Source organism: Chiloscyllium plagiosum, unplaced genomic scaffold, assembly GCF_037043375.1.
Source record: "Chiloscyllium plagiosum isolate Xiang-an unplaced genomic scaffold, Cpla_swu_hap1 HiC_scaffold_2, whole genome shotgun sequence".
Lineage (NCBI taxonomy): Eukaryota > Metazoa > Chordata > Chondrichthyes > Orectolobiformes > Hemiscylliidae > Chiloscyllium > Chiloscyllium plagiosum.
Window position 1 is genome coordinate 37,629,981 of NW_028270140.1, and position 24,428 is coordinate 37,654,408.

At 44.2% G+C, this 24,428-nt stretch overlaps 1 protein-coding gene across 3 annotated transcripts in view; it reads left to right on the top strand.

The window, feature by feature from the left end:
- Nucleotides 1–1,773: 1,773 nt before the first annotated feature.
- The window catches only part of plppr1 (phospholipid phosphatase related 1), a 119,130-nt gene continuing 96,475 nt past the window's right edge, over nucleotides 1,774–24,428 (top strand). The window contains exons 1-2 of one of the 3 annotated variants that reach the window (XM_043715651.2): nucleotides 1,774–2,309; nucleotides 5,558–5,676. In XM_043715651.2, the coding sequence (XP_043571586.1) occupies nucleotides 5,611–5,676 (66 nt within the window). In that variant the 5' untranslated portion in view covers nucleotides 1,774–2,309; nucleotides 5,558–5,610. The remainder of the gene's footprint in view (nucleotides 2,310–5,557; nucleotides 5,677–24,428) is intronic. The other 2 variants (XM_043715660.2, XM_043715616.2) reach the window with 2 other exon arrangements.

The following is a 24,428-nucleotide window of genomic DNA, read 5'->3' on the forward strand; positions in this document are numbered from 1 at the left end:
CCATTGTTTTTAGATTAGATTACTTTACAGTGTGGAAACAGGCCCTTCGGCCCACAAATCCACACCACCCCGCCGAAGCGCAAACCACCCATACCCCGACATTTACCCCTTACCTAACACTACGGGCAATTTAGCATGGCCAATTCACCTGACCTGCACATCTTTGGACTGTGGGAGGAAACCGGAGCACCCGGAGGAAACCCACGCAGACACGGGGAGAATGTGCAAACTCCACACAGTCAGTCGCCTGAGGCGGGAATTTAACCCGGGTCTCTGTTTTGGCAGTGTTGTTTTTCAGTGTTCAGTTTGATGAGGCTTGCACACTCCAACAGCTTGTTTACCTATAGTTCATTTGAGAAAATAAAATAATCCAGGACAAAGAGGAAAATGAGCACCAACCTACACAAGGACATATTAGGAAGCATGACTAAATGGCTAGAGACTGTTCACCTATGGACAGCATGGTGGCTCAGTGGTTAGCACTTCTGCCTCACAGCAGCAGGGTCTTAGGTTCGATTTCAGCCTCAGGTGGCTGTCTGTGTGGAGTTTGCACACTCTCCCAGTGTCTGTGTGGGTTTCCTCCAGATGCTCTGGTTTCTTCCCAGTCCAAAGATGTGCAGGTTATGCGAATTGCCCATAGTTTTAGGTGCATTAGTCAGAATGGGTGGGTTGCTTTTTGGAGGGTCAGTTTGGATTTGTTGGGCCAAAGGGCCTGTTTCCACTCTGTAGGGAATCTAATCTTTCCTTGATTCGGACTCACTTGAGCTCTGTCTTAACGGTAATATGAAGTGGAGGAGCCAGTGTTGGATGGGGGTGGACAAATTAAACATAACACCAGGTTATAATCCACCAAGTTTATTTGGAAGTACTAGCTTTCAGATCGCTTCCTTCTTCAACCAGTGGGGCAGGATCACACACTCTTCCCCCACCCTCCTGCCCCCACACACACGTTTATAGGTGATTTTGCAGACATGTTCTATTTTGTCTAAAAAATGCACACAATCTGCAGGCAGTCAGTCCATATAACATTTTATAAATTCCTACTTTGGAAGTAGAACCAATCTGACTCAAGACTGGATTAGAAACAGACTCTAGCCTCACACCTTTAATGCATTGTCTGAGCGGAGGTATCATTGTTTTAAAAAAAGTAAAACTTTAAGTTCTCAGGAGTGTGACTTGAAAGACAGTTGGGATTTACATATTAATGAATTGATACCTGTAACCCGTTCTAAAAGATGAAAGAATTAACAGCAGTCTGGGTTTGTTCAATATATCCTATTAGTTGCATCTTTTACTGTAAATTCTGTGTCCTATCATCCTGCCCCACTAGTTGCCTGATGAAGGAGCAGCGCCCTGAAAGCTAGTACTTCCAAATAAACCTGTTGGACTATAACCTGGTGTTGTGTGATTTTTAACTTAAGGGTAATAGACTGGAGTATCAATGGAGTTAGTATACATCAAACTTATCTAACTGAATGGTGGATAAGACTCGGGGAAAATGTTGCAGAGCCTCCACATGTTCTTGCGTGTACACGAGTAAGAAAAGTTCACGAAAAGCCGTAGGTCACACCTCCAGAGCGGGCAGGACTTGAACCCAGTGAGACAAAAAAAACCCTGCAGATGCTGAAATCCAAAGTAGACAGGCAGGAGGCTGGAACAATACAGCAAGCCAGGAAGCATGAGGAGATGGAGAAATCGACCTCTCAGGTATGACCCTTTTTCAGGACTAAAGCAGCGTTATACCAGGACTTGAACCCAGACATTCTGGCCCAGGGGGCGAGACATCACAAGAGCGCCTCCCAAAGAAACTGAAACCCCTAAATTAAATTGTCAGTTTAAGATCAACAAAGGCCATTTTGCGAATTAGACTTCGTTGAGTTTTTTTTTTAAACACAAGTCTGTGTGCGAGAGAGAGCAGTTGTGTATGAGGGAGAGAGGACTCCTGATTGAACGGGTTATGTTTCTGAGAGCACATCATCTGTCTGTGCACACATGTGGGCAGAGGAAAGCAGATTCCGTTTTAAGCAACTTCTGTGACTTGACTGGCTGGTGATCCCGCCTCCTTTAAAACCCCTCCAAACAGGAAATGAGACGTGAATGGCAAGGGGTGGCAGCAGAGGGGCAGTTCTGTGGGATGGTGTCGCTGTGTTCGGGTAATCAGCGAGGAGTGAGGATGAGCTGCTGGAGGGAGTAAGGCAGCGGAGTGCAGGAAGCTCCTACCCCACTCGCTGTGGCAGCTCCTAGCGTTTGTCCTGATGGTGCGTTCGGTGAGGCAAAACAGGGCTGGTCGACGAGTGGCAACAGCACAGGTAAGGAGGAAGATCCAGCTCATTTCCTCGCTCTCTCCGTCTGTCGCTTCTTTTGTTTGTAAGGACCAGACATTCTCACAGCAGAGCCACATTGACTCAGCAACAGTCAATAGAAGCAGTTCTCCCTTGCTCAAATCTCAAATGCTGGAGAAAGTCTTTGTTTCGTTTTGTGTTGAGTAATCCAACCTTGTGGAATCAGCAGATTCACTATTTTAACGGGGATTGTCACCTATTGTTCGAGACAATGACGGTAGATTGTGCGTTTTGTCCTACTCTAACAATTGATTTAATATTAGTACGGACAAAAGGAGTTTTATTTCCTCGGATTAAATTAGCAGTTTTATTATTTTGCAGTTTCTTTATGGTTTTGGTGTGTTTTCACATTTAGCTCTTTTGAGGTCCCTGGACCTCGTATTGTTTGACTGGGACCATTTTTTTGCAAAACCTGCTTTTGTTGTCAAAGCGATGAGGGACAACATATGCTCCCTCTCAACAGGGAATCAGTTCAGGATCTTCCCTTTATATCTGTAGAAACTTTCCGTCTGACTTGTGTTTTTGCCTGAAATGAACTTGAAGGTTACAGACCTTCAGTCAGTGTTATTTTGTGTGTGACTACATTGCAGTTAGAATCAAACAGAGAGAATAGTCTTTGGATAGTGGGCGGCTGTTTGTTCTCACAAAGAGATCTCTTCACTTGTGTAGAAATAACCGTGTGTTCTGGGATATCCTCACTATATCCTCTCGGTTAAAGAGAACGGACAATGCTGTATTAGATCGGTGTAGCGTGAATCCTGTGCAAAGCCTGAATTTTACCTGCACACCCAGTTACTGGAGAACCCTCCCTCAGTGATCCATTCACATTATAGCGTTGTGATTTGGGCCCCTTTAGTTCGGCGATAGTAGGGGAATTACATGCGTGACTATAGTTGACCTACATTTTTTTCCTCTTCCGAAAAAAGGATTCAAGGAAACGTGTACCTGCCCCTGCACGGACCATTTATATTAAGTGAGGCCAAAACGTGTGATTTCATTTGGACAATGAACTGGCTGACATGTCCAAATTGAACATTAGAGGTTGGAAGGCATTTCTTAGAAGAAACTTGAGAAATTTAAGCAACATTTTTTTGAAAAAAAGTTTGTTTTTCTAAGTCATTAGATGTATTAATTCCGGTTGTCTATGCACATATTGGGCCACTAGTATTTACTACTGATTTTATTCAAACACATTGATGTGCTCAAGGAGACAAACAGGCAATAAATGTCTTCTTTAAATAAATTAGCACTAAGTATGCATGGAGTGTTAATACAGGAATTTACTGTTCAAATGCAACATGCTCTGGGTATGTTGGACCTGGCAACTTTAAAATCCAACCTAAGAGTGAGGGAAGAATATGAACTGTCAAAACGTCAGTCATTTTTTGGATTACTGTAGTATTTTAAGCACTGTAGCCTTAAGTTTGTTTTTAATGAACTTCAAGAATTCCATGTGTTCAACAAATTTCCCTGCTCCCATTATTTACACTCCATTGGGTTTTAGTTTGAGATAATTGTCAACAGTTGGAAAACAAGTCTATGAACAGGAGCAAAATGTTTGAAACATCTTTTAAGAGATGGGCATTCCTTATTTTTCCATTTTTCTAGGAAAACAGAACTAAGAATAAAACAGATTAATTAGTGTTCTCCAATCGTATCTTGTGTTTTACTAAATTTAGCCAATGGATGAAAATAGCTCAAAATAATTAGGAGTAATTTATATTTTGAAAATGCATTGCTAATGAAAAGAAACACATGGTTTTTAACCATGCAGAAGCTGTCCATGTGCTTTCCTGAGTAAGTTATTAATTATGGGAAACAAAACAGGCAATGGTTTGCTAGTCATTAAAGGAGCAATCATACACATTCATTTTATGGTAACATCTCAGTGATGTATAAGAATGTGACTCAATATTCAATTGTGCCCTTTTTCCAGAGGCAGTGAATGGATCAATAATGAAAATCAAGAAATCATAGAATTTGTGCAAGTCATAGCAACTTCAGTTAAACTCTAGAAATATGCAGAAATGAGTATCCCTTTATAGTTATTTTAAACTCTTACAAGAAGATACGAAGATACTAACGTTTAAATTTTTTTAATTTTATAAAAGATGGATCAGTTTACCTTACAATATTGCATTTATCGAGAAGACTGCATATTAACATGAGACTGACATAATGCATTTATAACAGAAAAGCCAGATAAACCCATGAAAGAGTAAGGAATTGAAGACTACATCAATGTAATGAAAAGGAGAAGACTGCCTTCTTATTGTATACTTCATGACCACAGGAGGTTCCAAAGCACCGTTTATCAAATGAAATACTTTGTGTGTCACTACTGTCACAATTTAGCATACACGACAACCAATTTGAATGCAAAAAGGTCCAAACAACACTGTGATCATGAATAAATAATCTGTTTTAATGCCATTGATTGAGCAATAACTATTGGCCAAGGGCACTGGGGTAACTTTCCTACCCTCCTTCAAAACAGTGCTGTGGGATCTTTTACATCTACCGGAGGGGGTAGAAGAGACTTTAGTTTAAAATCTCACTTGAAAGCCAGCATTGCTGATAATACAGCACTCCCTCAGTAATGATGTGCAAGCCTTAATATTTGTGCTTAAGTCCTGCACAGTAAGTGTGCTATCCAGTGCACCACAGATAAGGTGGGAGGAGACTCTTACAAAATCATGAGTACAGTGTGGATTTAGATCATTCAGCCAATCAAATCCACACCAACCCTCCGAAGAGCATCCCAACCAGACCCTTCATCCTATCCCTGCATTTCACACAGCTAATCCATCTAACCTGCACATCCCTGGACATAGTGGGCAATTTAGCATGGCCAATCCACCTAACCTACACAATTTGGACTATGGGAGGGAATCTGAGCACCTGAACGAAACCCAAACAGACTTGGGAAGTTTATACAAATACTAACAGACAGTTGCTCCAGGGTGGAATTGACCCCAGTTTCCTGGCACTGTGAAGCAGCAGTGCTAACCACTGAGCCAGCCACCCAAATGCAGAGAAACACACTGGCATGGGATAATTGGGCAGAATAGCCAGTTTCTGTGCTGGAGATAGTGTTATTTGATGCAGTATAAAAGCTGAATCAGTACTTTCTAAGATAGTAAATTCTATGTCTGGTTTGAGTGAGCACTCACTCAGTTTAAATATGTAATTAAAATGTCATTATTGATTTGCAGGTGTGAAAGACTCAAACTCATCTCTCTTCCCAAGCGTGATCTGATGAATCATAATGGCTACAGAAACAAGCAATATTCAGAGGAGTTACTCCATTATTCCATGCTTCATATTTGTAGAGGTAAGGGGGTGATACCATGCATGTAGGATTCTTTAAATGTCTGGCTGTCTCTTTCATGTTCTGCTTCAGAACAGCTGGAAATGCATGACTCACCATGAGTGAGTCAAGCAAATGCGAATCATGGAATGCAAGCACATGATTCTGGAAGTACTCCACAGGCCAGGAAACAGCTTAAAGAGAGAAATAGTTAACCTTTCAAATTGTTTTGTCAGAATGGCTGTCAGGGCATTGACAAGGGAGAACGTTCCCAATGCCCGTACACCAAATCAAATACTTTGGTGTAGAATAAGGAATCTGCTATTTAGACTGAGGGGTGGAGAATTTTTTCCATCAAATATTGGTGCATCTTTGGCATTCTCCACACCAGAATACTCTGGATCTAAGTCACTGAATATATACAAGAAAATGCATTAGATATATTTGGATATTGGAAGTATTGTAGGGATTGAGAGGAATGGACAGGAAATTGTCGTATATGTGGAAGATCAGACGTGACAATGGATAGGATGGTGGAGCAGGCTGGAATGGCCTATTTTACTTCCCATTTCTCATGTCCTTCTATCCTTCAATGCTTCCTGAAATGTCAAGCATCAGCCATTGATTTGTTTTTATATCAATGAATTAAGATGGGAGGGGTTTTGAGAAAAATTGCGAGCGACTTATAATTGAAAGCTTCTGCTGTAAATGGATTAATATGCACGTGCAGGACACATGTAGTCAAGTCATAATTGGCTCAGGGTGTTTCCAGATCCAATGAAGCCTGCAGCTTATCTAGTTTTGTCTAAAGAGCAAAGCATACTTTACTGGAATATATTTTAAAACGGTTTGGAAACATCTGACCCACACAACACTGAAAAGGTGATCAGAATGCAGCAGGATTTAATTAATACTGCATTTTAGCATGGTTTTAAAACATTGTTGGATTTCCTCAGGTTTTTCTTGACACAAACTCCCTTGTGCAACGGGAGCAATTATACATCATGGTCAAGATGAACTACCCAAGGAGGAAGCTGAAAGAGCTCTAGGTGTGTTAGGGGACTCATGTAGCCACTAACAAAACAAATTGAACACTGCTGTAATGCCCGGTTATGCGAAAGCTATGTGATTTACACATGGGACAAATTATGTGGGCATATGGCTGTAATTATATTGTTGATCTGCCCAAGGCAGAGGAGACTCTCTGCTGGATGACTAGAGATACAATGACCATAAGACATAGGAGTGGAAGTAAGGCCATTCGGCCCATCGAGTCCACTCCGCCATTCAATCATGGCTGATGCGCATTTCAGCTCCACTTACCAGCGTTCTCCCCGTAGCCCTTAATTCCTCTAGACAACAAGAATCTATCAATCTCGGCCTTGAAGACATTTAGCGTCCCGGCTTCCACTGCACTCCGTGGCAATGAATTCCACAGGCCCACCACTCTCTGGCTGAAGAAATGTCTCCGCATTTCTGTTCTGAAATGACCCCCTCTAATTCTAAGGCTGTGTCCACAGGTCCTAGTCTCCTCGTCTAACGGAAACAATTTCCTAGCATCCACCTTTTCCAAGCCATGTATTGTTTTGTACGTCTCTATTAAGTCTCCCCTTAATCTTCTAAACTCCAACGAATACAATCCCAGTATCCTCAGCCGTTCCTCATATGTTAGACCTGTCATTCCAGGGATCATCCGTGTGAATCTCCGCTGGACACGTTCCAGTGCCAGTATGTCCTTCCTGAGGTGTGGGGACCAAAACTGGACACAGTACTCCAAATGGGGCCTAACCAGAGCTTTATAAAGTCTTAGTAGTACATCTCTGCTTTTATATTCCAACCCTCTTGAGATAAGAGACAACATTGCATTCGCTTTCTTAATCACGGACTCAACCTGCATGTTTACCTTTAGAGAATCCTCGACTAGCACTCCCAGATCCCTTTGTGCTTTGGCTTTATTAATTTTCTCACCATTTAGAGACTCTGGTCAAGAAAAAGGAGGCACATGTCAGATATAGACAGCTGGTCTCAAGTGACTCCCTCGAGGAGTACACTTAATAGGGAAACCATGAGGGGAGAAAAAGGGCATATGAGATAGCTTTGGCAGATAAGGTTAAGGGAAAAGCCAAGGGCAAAGGAGTAACTGGAGAGAGAGAGAATATGGTCCCCGAAAGATCAATGAAGCAAACCATGTAGGAAACCACAGGAGATGGGTGAGATTCAAATGAATATTTCATGCCAGTATTTACTGTGGAGAAAGACATGGAAGCTAGGGAACTCGGGGAAAGAAATAGTGATGTCTTGAAAAGAGTTCACATGACAGAAGGGGTCTTAAAAACACAAAAGGTAGATAAATCCTTGGAACCTGATCAAGTGTATCCCAGGACATTGTGAGAAGCTAGGGAATAAGTTGCAGGGTCCTAAGCAGAGATATTTGTATCATCGACAGCTACGAATGAGGTGCCAGAAGATAGGAGAGTGACTAAGGTGGTGCAGTCTTTAATAAATAACGGCAAGGACAACTACAGACCAGTGAGCCTAAAATCAGTGGTGGGGAAGTTGGAGGGGATCTTGACAGACTAGGCTTACATGCATTTGGAAAGGCAAAGACTGATTACGGATAGTCAGATGCCTTAGTGTGTGGGAAATGTTGACTCAAACTTGATTGAGTTTTTTTTTAAAAAAGAGGTGACCAAGAAGATAGATTAATGTAGAGTTGTAGATATTGACTTTAGCAAGGCCTTCACAAGGTTTCACATAGTAGACTAGTTAGTTAGTTAGTTAGTTTAAATCATGAGAGATTCAGGGAAAACTGGCCCATTTGATAATAAATTGGCTTCATGGTAAAAAAAAAAGAATGGGGTGGTAAAGGGTTGCTGTTGAGACTGTGGCACACTGTTGGTCACGAGCTTCCAAGGATCGGTACTAGGTCCACTGTTTTTCATCATTTATATTAACGGTTTGGATGATAATATAGGAGGCATTGTTAGTAGGTGCTCCTGATGAAGGGCTTTTGCCCGAAACGTCAAGTTTCCTGCTCCTCGGAAGCTGCCTGACCTGCAGTGCTTTTCCAGCACCACTTTAATCTAGACTCTGGATTTCAGCATCTGCAGTCCTCACTTTTGCCTAGTAAGTGTGCAGATGACACCAAAATTGCTCATATAGTGGACAATGAAGAAGGTTATCTAAGGATATAATGAGATCTTGATCAACTGCTCCAGTGGACCGTGGAATGGCAGATGGAGTTTAGTTTAGACAAATGCAAGCTGTTGCGTGTTGGTAAGGCAAACAAGGACATGACTTACACAGTCAATGGTTGGGCCCTGGGGAACCTAGAGAAACCTAGAGGTGCAGGTACATAGTTCCTTGAAAGTGGGGTCACAGGTAGATAGGGTGTTGAAGACAGCATTTAGTCAGAGCATTGAGTACAGGAGTTGGGACATCCTGTTACAGCTGGACAAGACATTGACAAGGGCACATTTGGAAAACTGAATACAATTCTGGTCACCTTGCTATGTATTGAGGTGGATACTCACTGACTGGCTAAGGCTGTGAATAACCACTCAATCATTTGCTATTTTTACCTAGCATGAATTTGAGGACAGGTAGGCAAGGCCTGTATCCGCTTGTCTGTCAAGACACTATCTAATTGCAGTGTTTGAGATGCTTCATGGAATTGATATTGTAGATCAGGCAAAACTGTATTCTTTAATTGGCACATTCAGAACGAAGGACAAAGTATAAAGGATAATGGATATGGGAAACTTTTTGAAACAGAGATAATCAACACATTGAATATCAACCTGCTCAAAAGCTGAACGAACTTATGAAATAACAAAATAATTTAAAGTGAAAACAGCATGATTGATGGTGTGGAAGATCAGCAGGAAGAGCAGTGAAACAAGTTTAATGCTGGTTATCAGTTGAGTCATTGCCAGTATGACTATTCAAATAGCCAATCAGGAAGTGAGGCGGGAGAACAGCTCCTCAGTTGCTTGTGTCAGACATGTATAGGGGATGCGGGTTAATGCTGAGAAGTGCTATAAGCACCACCACTGAAAGGTACCATATGCACTTGTGGACAGAATGGATTAAGATCCCAGGAGTAATTTATTTCCAGAACTTCCTCAAAAGTCTCCTGACCAAATGTTTATCCTATTAATGTAACATAACTAGTTGCTAACATGCAATAAACAATTTCTAGTTAGACTAAATGATGTTCCATGACTATGCTACACCAAACGTGCCCTGTAAGTTTCCACACTAATAGTGGATGGTTCCAATAAACTGAACAAGGTAAGGTGCAGATTCCCTTTAGCTAGATATAAAATAGCTGTGATTCTCTATCGTGCTTTATTTCCTTTCTCCCTACAAAGAAAGGATTGAACTGCCTCTCCCGTTAACACTATATGGTCTGCCCCTGCACATATCTGGAACTGTATGGGAGATCACAGCCACAGATCTGCTGTACAGGCAGTGGGGCATTCATTAAGAAATGGGCTTGTACAATGGACTAGACATTGACTTTTGAATTCTGAGCTAGTTCAAATGCAGTTTCCTTGCTCATCTGGCTGTAAAGGCTCCATCTCACCTTGATTTGAGCCGGCCCAACCCAGACTTCAGCATAGGCAAAATTTTAATGAAATCGTATGCATGCCATTCTACCTTTGGCACTTTTGCTGGCAATTTGAATGAGCCATCCAACTCATTCCACTTGCCATCTCCTGCTCTAACACTCCAAATTAATTCCTTTTTAAGTAGTTATCCCATTACCTTTTGGTTCTTATTGAATCTGTTTAGTCATCTTGTGAGGCCGTGCACTCCAGGTTATGAGAATTGACTGTGTAAAATAAAAATTCTTCTCATCTCCCATCTATTCCAATGGCCTCAAGCCATTGTCCTTTGGTCACCATTGAAAAGTTCTTCTTTCTTACTCTTTCATGAATTGAAACTCCTCTTAATTCTGTCACACTCATTCTCACTTGAAGAATTTTCTCTGCAAAGCTAAAGTCCCTAGCCTTCTGGAGCCTATCCTATATTGTGGTGACCAGAATTGTACACAATACTCCAGCTGATTACCTAATGCTGCTTAAAAAGTGTCTAACATTACAAACATGCTTCGGACATGTGCTTATTGGACAGCTCTACAGACTTCATCAATTTACATTTCTATTGATGTGCTTTGCAAGAATGGATCACAATATGTTCTTTGTGGGGTATGCCCATCGTTAACACCAATTCTGCTGGTTTGGAAAATCTGTACCATAATCAGATATAGTGCTGTCTTCGTTTGGCAAATTCTGGTTCGTCGATACTCAGGAGAACATGGATTGACAATTCAGTCTCTAAATTAGAATCAACTAGATCCTAATAGTTGTCTAATAACATTTCAATGCTCGCTAAAGTTGTGGCAGTCGAATGGTGGAGTGGACTCGATGGGCCGAATGGCCTTACTTCCAGTCCTATGTCTTATGGTCTAATCATGTCATATAGTATACTATGTGCAGAATGCATTTCAACAACAGTAGCTTCCAAATCCACACTGTCCTGCCTGAAAAGGACAACGTGCACTGTGTGCATGCCGGGTGGCACAACCTGCAAGTTCCATTCCAAGAAACATACCATCCTGTCTGGGAACAGTATTGCCATTCCATCATTGTCACTGGGTTAAAATCCCAAAGTTTCCATCCATATAGCACTGTGGGTGCAGCTGTACTAGACAAACAGCAGCAGTTCAAAGATGGCATCTCACCACAAACCACTCCAGGGAGTGGCAACACATGCTGCCTTTGACATAATATATGTATGTATTGAGGTAGGCGACAGGGCTTTGATTTTGTTGCTCCTGCAGAATCTTCTACTCAGTTTTGAATGTGGTCATGGATCGTGACAGTTTAGACTCTCATCTTCATTTAAACAGATTGCCACAGGATCCTCATGCCCCTTTAATTTAAATATCACACCCGACAACATTAATTCATCACATCTGCCAATGCCTCACGTGGACAATGACTAGCATTTCAGACCAGTTAGGTAGTTGCCAATCTAAGCCGACTCCATCCACACTTTACTCCATGATCCTTGTTAGCTTTACCCAATAAGTCTTCAGCGAGGTCAGTTGTATTGGAAATTTCAGTTGCTCCCAACCGTCCACAGATTTTTGGCAGATTGAGCTTCAAATTCACTACACTGTTTGAAGAAATGCTTCTTAAACATCTCAGCACAAAGCACTGAGCCCTCACTAAGATTATGCCCTCTTGTTCCAGATTCCATTTCCCCAAGAGCAAATAGTGTTAAAACTAATTTGAGATATAGAGAAACTATGAAGGACCTCTGTTACATTGCCACTTAACCTGCTAAGCACACAGGAGTACAAATTATGCAACTTTTGTTTTTAAAACATTTTAACCAGGTTTTTTTTTGAAAAAATGAATTTATATTGTAACTTGTCTAAGGCTGAGGCATTGATGCTGAGGTTTTGAAAAGGACATAAATTGGTAGGGAGGGCAGATACGTAGCAGGTGAAGTTCAATGCAGAGAAGAGAGGTGATGTATTTTGGTAGTAAAGAACATATTTAGGTGATTTAAAATAAAGGTGCACAAATCTAGAGGGAGTATAGGAACAGAGGGACGTGGGTAAACCTATATAGATCATGTGGCAGGACAGAGCAGTTAATAAAGCAAACAGCGTCCTTAGCTTTTTTTAAATGGACATACAGTACAAGAGCAAGAGGTGATGCTGAACTTGTATAAGACACCCTCTCTAGGCCTCAACAAGAATATTGTTCACAGTTCTGGGCATTACCTGCAGGGATTGGAAACTTTATAGTTATTGGGATAGATTGGAGAGTTTGAGACTGTTCTCTTTAGAGAGAGGCAGAGAAGAGATCTGTTCGAAGTCAAGGGGTCTGGATAGGAAAGAGTGAGAAATTGTTGTCACTCAAAAGCAATTGGATTTATGAGCGCACAGGTTTAAAGTGATTTACAAAAGAAGCAAATGAGAATATTTTTCCCTGCACAAATGGTTCAGGTCTGGAACGTATTGCCTGGAAATGTGGTGGCAGCAAGTTCCTTGATGCATTTGTTAGGGCTTTGAATGATTATTTAAAATAGGAACAATATGCAGGGGAAGAGACTGACACTAACTCATGATACTCATTTCAGAGATCCATTCCAGATAGAATGGGCTAAATGGCCACCTTCTGCACTGCAACACTTAATTCTGTGATTCTGAGGGACAGATCCTTAAACTGAGCACAATAAAAATCAGACATCACGTCTCTCTAAGTTTCAGATCCTGCTGATCAACATTGCATTAGTTTTACTACTTGTACATCTACACCAGATTTTAGCGATTTGTATACAAAATGATCTGAGTTGTTTTGCTTCTTCACAGGCCCTAGTATCTCATTGTGAACAACGAACAATTGGGGCAGGAGTAGATATCTGCTACATGGCCTCTTCAAACCTGCTTTCAACAAGGTCATGGCTGATTTTCAGATCAACTTTATGTTGATGGGGGGGTGGGGGCGGGAGGAGAAGAGGGGGAAAGAGAGAGATTGTCCAAAGCTAGAGGGCATACACTTGCTGTCAGAGGGGAAAAACTCAAAAAAGGACTTGAGGGATAATGTTTTCACACAGAGGGTAGTGCATATGTTGAACAAGCTATGGGAAGAAGTGGTGGAGGTGGGTACAATTACAGTATTTAAAAGGCACCTAGATAGGTATTTGACTAGGAATTATTTAGTGGCATGGAGGCCAAATGCTGGTAAATGGGATGCCTGGTCATCAGAGACAAGTTGAATGGCCTTTTTCTATGCTTTATGACTGTGAGTTGTATAGTCTGACAGTGGGGAACAGTTTAAAAACAAGGGTCTTCCATTAAAACAGAGATGTGGAATTCCTTCTCTCAGAGCTTTGAGTTTCTTTGAAATTCTGTTCCCTAAACAGCAGTGGAGACTGGCCTATTAAATATTTAAGGACAATTTAGACAGCTTTTCAACTTACAAGGTAGTTGAGAATCAGGGTAATGGAGGTCATAGTAAGATCAGCAGTGAATAGGTCGGAGGGGCCAAATGGCCTCCTATCCTCCTTTGTTATCTTGGGACCTTATGGATTTATTCAATCCTCCAAGAATCACTTGGAAACTTGGATGCACAACCCTTTTCCTTCCTTCAGGTCACTGATGTTAACACCGAAAGGGATCCAAAGTGGGCAAGGCTAGAATAAAAAGGGGTTGCTTGTATGGTATTTAGGACTAGTAATCCAGCAGTCTGGATTGGTGAGAGCACAGGAGTTTGAATTACACCATGCCAGCAGAGGAATTTCAACCAAGTTAATAAATCTGGAATGTAAATGCTAGTCAATTTGATAATTATGATGAAACCACCAAAATGCATTTCAACAGAGGAAATCTGCCACACTCTCAATAAAGGGAATGTGCTCTGGTGGGACCCAAGTGTCACCCTTGGATCCACAGTAGTGTGTCTGGACTCTTCACTCTATTCTGAAGTGGCCTGACAAGCCACTCAATCCTGTTACAATTGTGACAGAATAAAATAAAACAGTGTGACTACCTCACGTCACAAGGAGTGCAGCAGTTGAAGAAAAGTGGTTCATCACCACATTTTTTAAAAGGCAAGTGCTGATGAACAGTAAATGCTGGTCCTGTCAGGGACTCCCACGGCTTAGGAACACGTGGAGAAAAAGACCAACATGGATTTACAGCAAGCTTCAGATGAGGGAGAAAAGACTAGAAGCTAATAGGGTTGGATGAAGTTGGGACGAGGGGGCCTGCATGGCTTGGGCCGAATGACCTTTCAGTCACACTGAAGTCAATGTCAAGTATGCAATGAGAACCGGGGAGGCCAGGACAGTTCTCCAGGATAGATCACCTGCCCCATATTATCAGAGCACATTCCCTTTATCTCGACTTTCAGCCTTCAATCTCCTAGCCATTTTAAAATCGAACAAGACAGTTTCAGTCAAGGAAAAGCTTGTGATTTAGCCTTTTACTTCGAGACTGGTTAGATATTGTGGAGTTTTCTAATGTAGATTCTCTGCTGCCTGACACAAATTTGGCAGCTTTGTTCAAATCACCCAAATATGGTCACGGAACTGGGAGCCAGTGTGAACTGTTTGGAGATTCACTTCAGTTTACAGATTCCCCCTTATTACCAAATTCTTGTTGCTTGAGTTATTTCCACCCCCAGGTTTAGTTTGGCAGAGCTTCCAGCTTTAATTAGTACCTTCCTGACATTGAACAGTTGAAAAACTCCTGCCCAGGTTATGTAAAGTTAAACCACTGATTCACTGACTCTCATACTTGTTATCTCTGTTCAAAATAGATTTTGAGTGACCTCAAAGGACAGCTCCATCTTCACTGTCCATGGTCTTTAAGTAGACTTGGGCAAACTTCGGAGGGTCGGTGTGGACTTGTTGGGCCAAAGGGCAGATTTCCATTCTGTAGGGAATCTAATCTTATCAAATTATACTCAAATATAGAATATAATTTTTAAAATATTTTAAGTTTTCAGCATTCAAACAGAAGTGTTAGAATATTTGAACCATGTTCACTAGGAACAGGATATCTCCATAACTTTGGCAAAAAGCTGAAAATGTTTTATTCCTTATGCATAATGCAGGGTACTCTGAATGTCAGGAGCATGTCCATGTCAACAATACCTTGATACAATGGTTTAGTTAGGTGTGTAACATGGCTCTGCAGCCTTCAATAAGTGAGCAAAACTAAGAGTTTCAAACTTTTAGAAAAACCACAGCATGCCTTGTTAAAAAAAAAATTAGATCCTCACTAAATATTGAGCGGTTGGACATTAACCTTCAACATTGCCAGCAGATCCATGGCCCCTCAGTCTTGTCGCGGAGTGAAGCCATGTTCCAGTATCCCACTCGGGCACCAGCACACAGTCTGGACTGACATTCCATGGGGTGCCGAGGAAGCACTGACAAACATCTTGCCATTTGAGGTGAAACCTCCAAGGATGTGGCCCATCGTCATCCTCAGATGATCAGAAAATATTCTGTGGGTGTAAGCTTAATTATTCTGGATTTCTTGCAAGTCAAATCTGTGAGCACTTCCAACATTTACTTGCTGTTGTGGAATATATGGAAGCTAATTTGGCAGTTAACTTAGCATGCACAGGATTATGTAACAGGGGTCCAGCAACAGATAATGATAGCACACTATGATAAGCTAGTTAAATCACTGATAGATGAGCTAATGCTGAAGATGATAGTGGTGTAATGTGATAGGTTAAGTGTCAGAAGCAGACCAGTGTGGCAGAGGATGCCTAGTTTAGAAAGACAAAGCATAACCAATCATACTAGCTTGCTATCATATAAGCACAGGAACTAATAAAGTTTAAAAAGTAGTGGCACCAAGAGTTTGGGGCAGTCGGGAATCCATTTTCTAATTGTCACAGCTTTTATTTGCAAATAAAAGTTTAACTTAGTGAAGGATTCTCTGCGTCTCCTGGTAATTCTGAGTATTGGGTTATCTTTCCACAACACTGTATAACCCGACCTAAATGTGAAACTCCCCGAAGAACCCTGTTGATGAAATTTTGAAAAGAAAGGCTTCATTCATCTGCTGCCTTTCATGACCTCAATGTCCCAAAGCTTTTTTTCCAGCAATTAAAGTACTTTTGAACTGAACTGTTGGAAAGCGAGAACGTTCAGTGAAACGGAGTCCGAGCCCAACTTGGAAATCAAAATATTTGATAAGGCAATAGTTGTAAATTCTTTGCAAATGGATGCGTGAACTAAGAAATTGCTAAATATTAAAGGTTTGGTTGTGGCAAAGACATCTTGCACTTTTTCTTAAAATGATTGGCACTCTGTACTTTGCAGGCAGTTTTGAGCTCTATTTGCTTACACCAGTCTGCCATGTCACAGCAATGAAGGCTATTTGTCAAGAGGCCTCAAACCATTGTATCAAAATGTTGTTTAGATAAAGAGTCTCATATTAAAAAAAAACATGCATTATGGATAAAGAACAAAGTGATTTCAGCTTTAAATTGAGGGATAGAGATGTGAGCCCAGAGTTTTTTGAAATTCCCAGTCATTGCAGTTCAAATATTGCACCATTTTGATGAGAGCTGAATTTTTAAAGAGAGCTCGGAGGGCAAAATAATTTGCATTTATTGCTCGCAAATCCTATCATCTGTTGGCCACAGTTTAAGTAACTTATGACGCTGCTGCCATCTGGTGGTAACATGATCTAAGGGGCGACTAAGTCAGTGATTAAGTAGAGTCAGATGTACAGCACAGAAACAGACCCTTCAGTTCAACTCATCCATGCCGACCAGATATCCTAAAATTAATCTAGTCCCATTTGCCAGCATTTGGCCCATTTGTGGACAATCACCTGATGAAGGAGCGGCGCTCCGAAAGCTAGTGTGCTTCCAATTAAACTTGTTGGACTATAACCTGGTGTTATGTGATTTTTAACTTTGTATACCCCAGTCCAACACCAGCATCTCCGAATTATGACCTGTGATTCCATTTTTAAAGCACTATGAACCTGCACTATTCAGATAGAAATTTAATCCCCGCACTGTACTGAGCTATATGATCCCAGCTGCAGCTCCTTCGTGCACCAAGTTGGATGAGGAAAAAGGGGCAATAAAGATTAGATAAGTTTTAAGTTAAAAGTGGAAGAGTTGATAGGGAGAAACTGTTTCCCAAGGAATTAATGACCAGTAACCAGAGATTGCAGATTGAAGATAGTTGGCAAAAAGAAAAACTTGGAGAAACATCACAGAACTCTTCCAGCAGCGCAGTCAACATTATTTACTTGTCACCCTAATTGGAATGCAGTTGGATACTAGCTGATCATAATGGGATATGGGGCATTTCGGTCAAGCCTAGATCTGCCCCCGATGTCTGCAATGGTACTTTATTTGAAAACTCAGCTAAAGGAACTCGCTTACCTGGCACACCATAATAAGGATCAATTACATTGAGCCCCCAGCTACACAGAACATGATCTTGCAGTGCATCCCCTCAGCTTCTGTATCCCTCAAAGTGGACGTTTGAAGAGTTGCATTTTAGCTCCCCTTCCCTCAAGAAGACAGATTGTAGGCAGAGGTGGGGAGGGTTTGAGGACAGTGTAATTAAGTTGGAGTGGCAGATTTATTACCCAGCCTTTCCCACCTTGTATTTGTCCATTTAAAATGCAGGGATTCATGATCTGACAGTGTCTGCTTTAAATATTCAGATGAAGTTGCATGTACACCACGAGGACCTGATTTTAACCTGGAGTGAGTGGTGGAAGCTCTGGGTCAGATTGGCTACTGGCAAAGGCCAGGCCAAGTAAGCAAAGCTACCAAAGTCATATGAAGCAGCTCTGAACCCACATAGCAAACTCAAACTGTTTCAATTAGATATAACATTTGCAATTAACTCTTACCACAAACAAGCAAAATGCTCAAGAGCCTCACAAAACCTCCTTTTCTGTACATCAGCAACTCATACACATTGGCTTCGCTTTAAAGATTTGTGAAGGTGCTTGATAGGAGCTTCAGAGGGAAAAAAAGTCTTGCTGAACAATGTTATCAACATTCAATCAACCTGCACTTACATAGCAGCTTTAGCATAGAATAATGTCTCAAAGATGCTCCACAACCAAATGTTATCAGACATAATAGGACTCTGAGCCACGTAAAGAAACGTTAGGAGAGTATACCTGGACTAAGGGCAGATCTGATGGATGGGCTGCTCACCTCAGATTTCTATTGGAAGATAGCTTCAAATTCTGGGTCCAAGGTGGGATATCAGGGACTTGCCTGCATTCGGGGAGCACATAAAGAAAGAGTCAGGGATGAGGACAGACCAACCATACATTAACTTTTTTTGTTGTAATGCAGTGTCATAATGAACACTCTCATGTTGTTGATCAAAATGCAGGAGGAAGTGAATGGGCTGGGGCAGAATCATTTTGTTCCAGCCCATAGGTGTCATGTTAATGACTAATGATTAACTCCAAAACCTGTGTCAGTTCACCTTTGTTCTGGGGGATTGCAGAGTAGTGGCAGTGGTGGTGGGGTGAAATTGAGGTGATTCGGAACTGGGGTAGAGTGCTAGCGGTAGTTCAGAGGCTCGGGTTCAAGCCACAAGACAAGGGTTCAAATCCCATCATGGCAGATTGATTAACTAACCTGGAATTATAACTGATCTCAGTAAATGGTGCCACATGGCAATCAATTTAATTTTAAGAATAGATTCCCTACAGTGTGGAAACAGGCCCTTCAGCCCAACAAGTCCACACCAATCCTTCAAAGAGTAACCCACCCAGACCCATTATCCTGACTAATGCAATTTAGAATGGTCAATTCACCTGTGACCTGCACATCTTTGGATTGTGGGAGGAAACTGGAGCACCCGGAGGAAACCCACGCAGACACGGGGAGAATGTGCAAACTCCACACAGACAGTCACCCAAGGCTGGAATTAAACCTGGATCCCTGGTGCTGTGAGGCAGCAGTGCTAACCACTGAGCCACTGTGAATGAGCTAACTCCCTGATGCTCTTTTAGAAAAGGAAATAAACACTGTCACCTGTAGGAGATTCCTGATCCATGCCATAATGTGGGGTAAACTGTTCTCTGAAATGACTGAGCAACCATGGAGCTAAAGGGCAATTACAGATAGGCAATAAATGCTGGTGTTGCCAGTGATGAAAGAATAAAGAAAGGTGATTCAAGTTTATAGGCTTGGTAGAGCAAAGCTATTCCCTCTGGTGGGAGGAGTCCTTGACAAGGCCGCACACTGTTAAAATTAGAACCCGGCTGTTTGGAGATTGTCAGGAAGGATGTCGGAGCCAGATTCATGATTTCTGTTCAATTATCAACCTTCAGTTTCTTTCAAAATGGATGTGGGTCAGTAGGTGAAATATTGAGTGCGGCACCACAACAGAGATTGCATTGTTAATCAGAACCTGTTCTGTATGATACACGGAGAAATGACAGCCTTCTATGGAGACAGCTGGGAAGGTTACCAAGGGAAGGCCTTGTGCTCTCCATCCTCCCACTGCAGAAACAAACAACTTTCCTTTGAGAACACCAGCTGCCGCTTGGCTTCTACTGAGTCACTGTCAACACAATCTAAAGGCTCCCTTTTGTAGTGCAGCCTGCAAAAAGCAGAGACATTTAAAACATGCCCATATGAAAAAGATCGTGCAAACACAATTAAAACCTACTCATGAATAGTCACACATATACATGAGAGATGTTCTTTCCAAAGTGGGCTTTGGGGAGGGAATCTGCAATTGGATCAGACTGCTCTACACCATTGTGAATGCAGTCTCAATCAACGGGTCGGAATCGGAAAGCTTTCCGATCCGACCGGGAGTCAGGCAAGGTTGCCCCACTCTCTCCTGCCTTGTTTGCGTGCTGTATGGAGCCATTTGCCGAGTCTATCAGGAAGGATGTGAGCCTGAGAGGGGTGACTATTCCTGGCAGCAGGGGCCTACGTGTTAAAGCCTCTCTGTACGTGGATGACGTCGCTGTTTTCTGCTCTGATTTACTGTCCGTGCACAGACTCACGTGCATCTGTGACCAACTCCAGCAGGCCTCGGGGGCCAAGGTAAACTGAGGCAAGAGCGAGGCCATGCTCTTTGGAAACTAGGCTGACCAATCCTCTAACCCCTTCACAGTCAGGGCAGACCACCTGAAGGTGCTGGGTATTTGGTTTAGAGGGGCTGGGGTGCGCGCCAAATCTTGGGAGGAGTGTGTGTCACTAAGGTGAGGCAGAAATTGGGCAGATGGGAGCACTGGTCGCTCTCCATCATGGGTAAAAACTTAGTCATCAGATGTGAGGTATTCTCAGTGTTGTTGTACGTGGGGCAGGTCTGGCCTATTCCCCAAACCTTTGCCACTGCAGTCAGCTGGACTATCTTTCACTTCATGTGGAGATCAAAGATGAACTGTATCCAAAGGGATACAGTGTATAAAGATCTAGCAAAAGGAGTATATAAAAAAAACATCCAACGCTACCTTCACCCTGATGGCTATTTTATGTGCGGCTGCATCAAGTTGTGCGTGGATCCCCGGTACGCAAACACTAAGTGTCACTACGTACTGAGGTTCTACCTGTCCCTGGTGTTGCAAAGAATGGGCCTGGCCTCGTTGCTGTGGAACACTCCAAGTAGCTGGACCATTCTATATCACCTGCCCTTCATGGAGAAATTTATGAAGGAAAACACCTTTGACCAAGTCCATCAGGAAGTGGTCAGCACGTAATGTCCTTGAGACCCTTTTGGGAAAAGGAGAAAGTGGATCCTGTTGAGCAGTTCCCTGGGCAGACTGTCAAGTACTAGGACATGACTTGGCTGGTGCTGCCTGTGAGATCCTTTATGTATGCCCAGACTCTCTGCGCCAATAAACGCTGCCCTTGAAGCGGCTGTGGAGGGGAAAAAGACTGTCACACACCACCTTCTGGAATGTGCCGATGCAAAGGAAGTCTGAAGATGAATGCAGTGGTGTTTGTAGAAGTTCGTCCTGAGCAGCTCTGTGATGCAGGACAAGTGCTCCATGGTCTGCTCCCTGGGATGCACACCGAGACGAACATCAACTGTGCCTGGAGGACCATGAACTCTGAAGGACGCTCTTTGGTCCGCCTGAAACTTGGTCTTCCAGCTGAGTGAGTTGACCCCGACCTCGTGTTACAGACTGGCACATTCCAAGGTCCAGGACGATGTGCTGAAGGACACACTAAAGCTTGGGGCAGCTGCTGCCAAGGCATGGTAGGGAGCCCTTGAGCCCCGCCCCTCCAACCACCACCAGGACAGAACTCCACTGGTCCTCACCTACCACCCCACCAATCTCCATGTACAGCGCATCATCCGCCGTCATTTCCGCCACCTCCAAACGGACCCCACCATCAAGGATATATTTCCCTCCCCCCCCCCCCCCCCCATCAGCATTCCGTAAAAACCACTCCCTCCATGACTCCCTCGTCAGATCCACACCCCCCACCAACCCAACCTCCACTCCTGGCACCTTCCCCTGCAACCGCAGGAGGTGCAAGACTTGCGCCCACACCTCCCCCCTCACCTCCCTCCAAGACCCCAAAGGAAACTTCCATATCCGCCACAGATTCACCTGCACCTCCACACACATCATCTATTGCATCCTCTGCACCCGATGTGGCCTCCTCTATATTGGGGAGACAGGCCGCCTACTTGCGGAGTGTTTCAGAGAACACCTCTGGGACACGCGGACCAACCAACCCAACCACCATGTGACTCAATACTTCAACTCCCCCTCCCACTCCACCAAGGATATGCAGGTCTTTGGACTCCTCCATTGCCAGACCACAACAACATGACGGTTGGAGGAAGAGCGCCTCATCTTCCGCCTAGGAACCCTCCAACCACAAGGGATGAACTCGGATTTCACCAGTTTCCTCATTTCCCCTCCACCCCATCTTGTCTCGGTCAAATCCATCGAACTCAGCACCGCCTTCCTAACCTGCAATCTTCTTCCTGACCTCTCCACCCCCACTCCAGTCTGACCTATCACCCTCACCTTGACCTCTTTCCACCTATCGCATTTCCGACACCCCTCCCCCATGTCCCTCCTCCCTACCTTTTATCTTAGCCTGCTGGACAAACTTTCCTCATTCCTGAAGGGCTTATGCCCGAAATGTCGATTCTCCTGTTCCCTGGATGCTGCCTGACCTGCTGCGCTTTTCCAGCAACACATTTTCAGCTCTGATCTCCAGCATCTACAGACCTCACTTTCTCCTCAAAGATTTCAACCTACTGCGAATCCTCTTACAAGGATGCCTTCCTTGAAGAAGCTCTCTTCCTCCCTCTACAAGGATTTCAGTGAGTCCCTCTCACTGCACCCCCCCAGGTCATCTCCTCTGCGCAGAAGCTCTTCAGCCACATTCTCAAACAGACTCGCTACCACAGCCATATCTCCTTCCTCAGCACCTGCCTACGGAACCGACTGATCCCGCACGGACTCCGGACTACGTTCCGATCAACAAAACTTGGACCCAACCAGGATAACCAGTACCTACAACAAATCCGAAGCCTCCAGCACCAGACCTCCCTCCGGATCCTCCGCTCCACGCTTGCAGCCATGCGCCGCTAACTACAACTCGACCTACCCCAGCGCAGGACAACACTCTCTGACTTGCAAAGGACCTCGACTGTTCTTCATCCACAGAAGGATCCATACACTAAACAAACAGTTCTTCCTAGCCATATCGGAAATTAAAGACAGTAAGTACCAAAAACTTTCATGTACTTACCCCCACATTCCGGATTCCTCAACTGTTGCAGAATCTTCCATCAGCCTCCGAAATCAGTCTGGCGCCATTACACACGCGCCCGCTACAGCGCCCGCGGCAATAGCCGCCGCAGACGATGACGTCACTTTCGCCCCCACCGACCTCGCAGCCTCCGTGATCGCCGCCCAGACAACCGCCTCCGCGATCGCCATGAAGACAATCGCCGACAGATTCGCGACCTCCGCGGCTATGGGGAATAACTCTGTCTCTGTGGTCGCTGCAGCCACTTCCGCCCCCAGTGACGTCACTAACCTACACGCCCACAACGCCGCATGTGTCTCCGCCCCCACGCCGATCTCCACACCTAACCCCGCCCCTGCCGAGTTCCGTTACCACGCCTAACCCCGCCCCTTCACCGATCTGACTGCATGCTTAACCCCGCCCCCACGCCTATATCCGTCACCACGTCTAACCCCGCCCCTTCGCCGATCTCCATCACCACGCCCAACCCTGCCCTCACGCTGATCTCCATCCCCACCCCCAGGCCTAACCCCACCCCCACACCCAGCTCCAGCCCCACACCAAGTCCTAGCTCCCAGCCCTGCCGTGTTTTCACCATCCCTCCAGACCTACCCCTCTCTGAGGATGAAAGATCAGTCCTCAGCAGAGGCCTCACCTTCATTCCCTTACGCTCTCGGATTAATGAGTTCAACACACGGCGTGACATCGAACAATTCTTCCGCTGCCTTCGCGCCTACTTCTTCAACCAAGACTCTCGCCCACCCTCTGACGACCCCTTCTCACGCCTCGAACACACTCCATCCACCTGGACACCCCGTGCTGGCCTCCTACCTGCCCTCGACCTCTTCATAGCCAACTGCCGCCGCGATATTAACCGCCACCTGAACTCCCCCACCCCTCTCACCCACTCCAACCTCTCACTCTCGGAACGCGCAGCCCTCCACTCCCTCCGTTGCAACCCCAACCTCACTATCAAACCAACAGACAAGGGAGGCGCGGTAGTAATTTGGCACACCGCTGAGGCCAAACGCCAGCTCGCAGATACCTCCTCCTACTGCCCCCTTGACCATGACCCCATCCCCAAACCATCATCTCCTAGACCATCCATAACCTCATCCACCTCCTCCAACCTCATAGACCCACAACCCCGCACCGCCCGCTTCTACCTCCTGCCCAAAATCCACAAACCTGACTGCCCCGGCCGACCCATTGTCTCCGCCTGCTCCTGCTCCACCGAACTCATCTCTGTATACCTCGACACGGTCCTGTCCCCTTTAGTCCAAGAACTCCCCACCTACGTTCGGGACACCACCCATGCCCTCCACCTCCTCCATGATTTTCACTTCCCCGGTCCCCAATGACTTATCTTCACCATGGACATCCAGTCCCTGTACACCTCCATCCACCATCACGAAGGACACGAAGGACTAAAAGCCCTCCGCTTCTTCCTTTCCCGCCGTACCAACCAGTACCCTTCCACTGACACCCTCCTTCGACTGA